At 36.1% G+C, this 6845-nt stretch overlaps 1 protein-coding gene across 1 annotated transcript; it reads left to right on the forward strand.

Annotated features, from left to right (window-relative positions):
- The first annotated feature begins 5174 nt into the window (after positions 1-5174).
- LOC118599880 (E3 ubiquitin-protein ligase RNF186-like) lies at positions 5175-6838 on the forward strand. The gene has a single exon (XM_036216150.1). It carries the CDS (start codon positions 6200-6202, stop codon positions 6836-6838), a length of 639 nt encoding a protein of 212 aa, XP_036072043.1. The 5' UTR covers positions 5175-6199.
- Positions 6839-6845: the final 7 nt, after the last annotated feature.

The following is a 6845-nucleotide window of genomic DNA, read 5'->3' on the forward strand; positions in this document are numbered from 1 at the left end:
TAACAACAGCCCTAATATTAATGTATAAAAATATATTAAATGTGGCGTTGGAGTTACTTTATAAAAAAAAACATTAGAAATCAAGAAATATAATTTTAAAACGGAGAAATTTTAAATTATTTACATTTTGACTAAGGTTTTCTGTATTGACTGAGTTTAAAAAATCACTTTGCGTGTTCCCTGATTTCACATTTCCACGTGCAAACCCAAAGCAGGAAGTTATACTTCCCAAAAAGATGCGTAAATCTTTATTAATCATCGTGAGGAACAAGATGATTAATAAAAAGCAGGAGTCTTGTGCGGCTGCAGCAGACAATAGAGGTGAGCAGGGGGAAAAACTGGTGTTGATGAGGGGGATGCTGAGCGTGGAGAAAAGGATCTATTCTATTCCAGCGCGACCCACGCAAAAAAAACGCTCTGCGTGATCGTCTAGTTGCGCCAATTCAACAAAAGATGCTGCGCGGACGCGTGGTCGGGCCACACGGAGGTGTAACACATCCGTGCAAATGTTCCATAGCTGATATGCAGGCCCACATGAGGGATCACTTGACTTTTCTGAAGCTTGTAGAGATGTGATAATTGTAGTAATCAGGCGTGTTTAATAGACCAGTACTTTTTTTTTTACCCCCTCCCTCCCTGAGGAACAGGTCTGAAGCCTGCTGCCATTCTGCTAATTCATTTTACAGGCTCTCAGCGCATTCCTTAAATGAGGGTTTGGTCGTGACCTCTTCAAAGCAATTCTATTCATATTTTGTCATTTTTGCATAACTGTTAAATCAGCACTTTCAGAAAATGTCACTTTAAATGCACACAAATATTTACACAAGTTTCCACTTGCTCTGTAGAGAAAAACATGTACTTTTCCAGAAAGCAAAGTAAACTTTTTGAAGGAGCAAAAATGTATTTTATTCCTATTTTCCACTGCAGAACACACAGTTCAGTGTTTTTACTTCTTTTTTCTCCCTACACGTCTATGCAGGAGAGAAAAAAACATGTGGAAACTTTATACCTCCATAAAAGCAAGAAGTGGGGCCACAAAAAGTTATCATACTAAAGTTTAACTGTCATGAAAAGGATATCGGATCAAGCATGTCAAATCAATTAGAGTGGTAAGCTGTGGCAGAACTGCACTGGGGTGGACAGAATGCTTCAAAATAAAGCATGTCCCTGAAGAGAAACTGCTTGTTATGTGCATTTGCATACATGCACACAGTATTTTAGGGGTTTTATATCTGACTCACAAACATATTTTAGGAGAAAGTTAACTTAACAGCCTATTCACCATCAGAAGTTTGAACGTGCTTAGTGACAAAGTTCAGCTTTGGTTAAAAATGCATGAAAAATGTACTTTTACTACTTGCATTACATTTGATCCAGGGTGGAATTTTTTTTTAAAGCTCCTAGTTTTTACCTTTTTTTTTTTTTGGATCTGTGTTGTTGAGGGCCAAACTGTTAAACTGAGAATTTTCAAAGTAAAAGCTGCAAGAGAAAACGATCACTCCTACAGGAAAATGTTTACTTTTTTAACAGGCAACTATATGTGAATAAATCGAATTCGAATGTTGATCAGCTTCATTTAAAGTCTTTATGGGGGGGGGGGGATGTAAACGAAGCCACAAGTACACAAAAAGTCTACTTTTAGCAAAGTGTTAATGAATTTTGTTAAAGGTTTTTGTGTTATGAATTGTAGACTCAAATCAAAAGTAAAAAAAAAATAAAAAGTTTTTTTTCTTGCTTGTAAAAATCACAGTAATTCCCTTTTCGTGATATTTGTTGTTGTTGTTTTGTGAGATTTTTAGTTTGCTTTTACTCAAGCTTTGTGTGAGAAAAACAAACTTAACCTTACTTAAATAACTGAACAAAAACTCTTAATTTAAAAAGAGAAAAAGTCAGAAAAATAATGACTAAGTCATTAAATAAGCAAACATGTTAGAGTTTGTTTGTTAGTTTTTGCTTAATTTGAAAAAGGAACAAAAACTCTTAATTTGAAAAAAGAACAAACAATATCGATAAAGTCATCAAATAAACATGTTAGACATGTTTGTTTGTTTGCTTCTACTCAAGCTCTCTGTGAGAAAAAAAACAACCTTACTTAAAAAAAGAACAAAAACTTAATTTGACAAAAAAAGAAGAAGAAATACTTAATTTTAAAAATAAATGAACAAACAATAACAATCAAGTCATCAAATAAACAAATATGTCAGAGGTTTTTGTTTGTTTGTTTGTTTTCTACTCAAGCTCGGTGTGAACAAAAAACGTAACTTTACTTAAAAAAAAACAACATTTATTTGAAAAAGAATAAAAACTCTTACTATGGAAAAAAAATAATTGAAAAATAACGATAAAGACATCAATTAAACAAACATTTTATACATTTTTTGTCTGTTTGTTTTTACTTTAATCTTTGTGTGAGCAAAAAAACTTAAATTTACTAAAAAAAAGAACAAAAACTCTTAATTTGAAGCAAAAAAGCTGAAAAATAATGATCAAGCCATCAATTAAACAAACATGCAAGAGGTTTTTTGTTTGTTTGTTTGCTTTTACTCAAGGTCTGTGTGAGCAAAAAAAAAAAACTGAAAAACTTAATTTGAAAAAAACAAAATAATAGCAAAATCATCAAACAAATAAACATGTTATAGCTTTTTTTTCATGGTCTCTAGAATTTGGTGAGCAAAAAAAAAATTGTAACCTTACTTAATAAAATAGATTAAAAACTCGTCATTTGACAATTAAAAAAGAACAAAAAATAACGATCAAGTCATCAAATAAACAAACATGTCAGCGGTTACAGTTCTGGACTATAAAGCTTCCCTTTCATTCCAACATTCGTGCTACAAGACGCCATCAGAGAAAGCTGTTACTCTGAAGTGTTTGATTTTATCAGTGGGATCCACAACTCCTGAGTGGGAAGCGTAACTGAGTGAGTTTATCACAACAAAGAGCAGCAAGGTGAGCTCATGTGTAGAAGAGAAAACAGAAAAGCTGAGCGTTTGTTAAACATGAGTCTGCAGGGCATGCAGGCCGGATTTCATACATCCACAAATGCAGACAGAAACAACACAAGTTTGTGGTCTCGTGATGAGCACGAGGAAACACCTGAGATTGTATCTGTCTTTAATTAGAGGTGGAAAAGTCATGTCGACTGTGTTCTTCTCGTAGCTGATTGGTGGGAATCCTCCTATCAAATGTTAATCCAGTGTTTTCATTGTCTGGAAGAACTGTTAAAGAATCTGTAAGTGTGTTGCTGCAGCAGCTGTTCATTTAGACCACAAAGTTTTTATGGATTGGATAAAAAAAATACTGACTCTGAATTCTTTTAAAACATTTCTGATACTTACTTTTCCTGGAATCCGTTACTTTTCAACCTCAAGTTTAAAAACTTAACATACAATGAAACTTGGTGGCATTCGTCTAATTTAACAAAACTACTTTTAACAATTCTTAAATTAAAAAGATTTAAACACTTTCAATGTTCCTCAGGGAAAAACCTAAAATAAATTTGACCTATTTTTCTGATTTATGTATTTTCTTTATTTCTTTCCATGTGAAAACATGTATGAATAATTACATCCATGAACTTTCTCAAACTTCATAATCATGCATTTCTAACTTCAGCCACAAGAGGGCACAATGCTGCCATATCTATCTATCTATCTATCTATCTATCTATCTATCTATCTATCTATCTATCTATCTATCTATCTATCTATCTATCTATCTATCTATCTATTTTTTGGTACTTTTTATCATTAATCCAAGTACTTTCCCATTTTCTTGACACTTTCAGGGTCACACAATCACATATTTGTACCTAAAGGGCAAGTTAGAGTCACCAATCCACCTTTGAAGCATGTTTTTGGATTTTCGGACCGTGGGAGGAAACCAGAGCACCCGGAGGAAACTTACTGAAAGCATGCAAGAGGTTACAGTTACATACAAACTCCACGCTAACCTCTGCGTTACCATGCAGCTCGCACTTGGAGTGATACACAATACTGTAAATGACTACAGTTTATGTATAAGATATATTGTCTTGTGTTATAACAGTTGTATAAATACTATAATTTACTGTAAGTTAAATTTAAGTAGAACATATCAGGGTGGAATTATTTATACATTTGCTCATTTCCACTCCTTTCTGGTAAATATGTTTGATGGATTCAATGTGTTATGTATACATGTCTATTTATCAAATTTGTCTATTTACTTACTTTTACTTTTCTACTTATGATTAACATTAGTTCACATAAGTGTAAAATAATATATATTTTCTCACACATGTGCACAGTATATATATATATATATATATATATATATATTCGGGCCGGGAATCGATTAAAGATAATCAACTAATTAATCGCAAGCTTGGAAAAAATATTGCTTGCAATTAATCGTGATTATTATTGTTATTTTTTTAGTCATTTTATTTGCTCACACTTATTATCCGTGAATACGGTAATCACAATATGAAATCACACATATTTAGAGCATTTATTTTTTTATTAGTGCTGTCAATCGATTATAAAAATTAATCAGATTAATCACGACTATGTTCAACCGGGTACATTTTATATCACAAAATGTGACTTTTTCTTTTTTTTTCCTCCAATTTCCTTTTTTGAACAAGAACAATAAAAAACAAACAAATAAAAAGAAAGAATGAAATTTATCCCACAATCTTTTGAACAACAGCTTAAAAAGAAATGTTTTCCTTTATTTTTATCATCTGAAATGTTTACATTTATCAAGTGACCATCATATAAGAAGAATAATACCTGGCGAAGGGTTTTAACGCACGCCGTGGATGCCTGAACCATAAAGCAAAAGACTGTCTCTTCAAAACATATAATTAATTTGTGTTAATAAATATGAACGCGTTCTTCTTTTTAATTTATCGCGTGTGTTAACATGTTAAGGTTCACAGCCCTAATACATATACACACATATACGCTGAACAAAAACATTGGCCTAACATTTTTACGTGTTTTACCCATTTTAATGAGACAAAGTCAAATGTCTAAAACATTTTCTGCAACCACTTAACCATTCTCTCAGATATTCTTCACAAATCTGTTTACATCTGTGATCATGCGTCCTTTCTGATCCATCCCACCTCACACGTGTGCCAAATCAAGATGCTGATCAGACAGCTGTCTGAGCACTCAGAAAATGGGTCAGAATCTGCTCTGGTGATTTGCTTCATGCAGTCGATCACATCTCGTTCATATAGAATTGATCAGGTTGTTGAGTGACCAGGTGGCGGTGAGGTTATGGGATGTACTGTATAGGCGTACAGTACAGGCCAAAAGTTTGGACACACCTTTTCATTCATTTTTTATTATGCAGGACTATTTACTTTATAGATTCTCACTGAAGCATCAAAACTATGAATGTGGAGTTACTACAGTATATATACTTAACCAAAAAGATGAGGAATAACTAAAATCCTCTTTGATATTCTTGTGTCAAATAAACACACCTTCAATCTACAACGTAAATAGTCATTAAAATAAAGAAACCCAGTGAATAAGATGTGTCCAAAGTGCATCGGTTTGTTCATTAGGCCTGCATGTTCAAATCAACTTTAAATCTAAAATATGTTTGATCCACATACTTTTTTGTTTGTTTTTTGTTTAGTTTAACTTAAAATTTAGCATTCTTTCTGTTTTTATTTATAGTAGGAATTTTTTTTAATTTTTTTTTTAAAGCAGAACTGTGAATGTTTGTGTTCAGCATCCGCTCCTGGCTGCAGTTCAAAGAGTCGCCACTAGTTGGTGCGTTTGGCGCTGTCCACAGCTCGTGGTGCTGAACTTCAAACAGATAGTTCTTCACGCTTTCAGAGCGACAGTTAATGTGCCAACTTGTAATTTTCCGGTTGTGGGGGCACCTCGTGCACATGACCCACGCTGGTGACAGAACGACCCAAGAGACAAAGAGAGCGAATCACGAAATCAATCGAGGCTTCCGGCCGCCACTCCTCCTTTAACGGTTAGTTCTGGTCTGTGGGCTGAAGAGTCCGGGCTGTCATGTTCCTGGTTTCGCTCCGGGCGTTTTGTCTGCCATTGACTATTGAAAATGTGACAGACGCAGCTCAATTCACGAATAATGCTCCTCAAATGCTCCACTGGCTGAATATCAGGGAGTTTGGAGCATCGTGGTCAGGTTATTAAACGGCTTTTACGCAGCGTCATGCGTAAACATGGCGGAGACGGCCGGATGCGACTCTGTTCCTCCACCTGACTCCTCTGTCCCCGAAGAATTCGAGTGCAAAGTGTGCTTCAACGACTTCGACCTGGACCGCCACCTGCCCAAACTCCTGGGCTGTTCCCACACCTTCTGCCGGGAGTGTCTGGAGAAGCTGCATTCCCTGGAGGGTTCAGGATGGAGAGTCGGTTGTCCCGTCTGTCGCTACAGAACTCCGGTTCGGGAGTATCTGATTCAGAACCTCCCCGACAACGTTTCGTTGACTGACTCGTTTCCCTTTAAGAACCACCAGAATGCGTCAGAGGAGCAGACGGCTCCGTCTGGCTCCACCTCGGCGTCCCAGGACTGGTGTGAGACGTGCAAACATGTGGCGTTTACCGCCGGATGCGTGTGCGCCAATTTCTCCTTTCTGGGGACCGTGGTGCTGCTGTTTCTGGGCCTAATTTCTCTGCACAACTTTGACAAGCCGACGCTTCCTCTTGGCTCGATGTGTTTGCTGGTTGCAGGCATCCTGGCTCTGCTGTCGCTTATTCTAATGTGGTTGTTGTGCGTGTTGAAACTGGTGTCAAGCCAGCACGCTCTCGCTAAACTGCTGTCAAGTGAGCCCTCTCTGGAATACGGCGTGCGACTTTAATACAATC

Source organism: Oryzias melastigma, linkage group LG17 (assembly GCF_002922805.2).
Source record: "Oryzias melastigma strain HK-1 linkage group LG17, ASM292280v2, whole genome shotgun sequence".
NCBI classification, from domain to species: domain Eukaryota; kingdom Metazoa; phylum Chordata; class Actinopteri; order Beloniformes; family Adrianichthyidae; genus Oryzias; species Oryzias melastigma.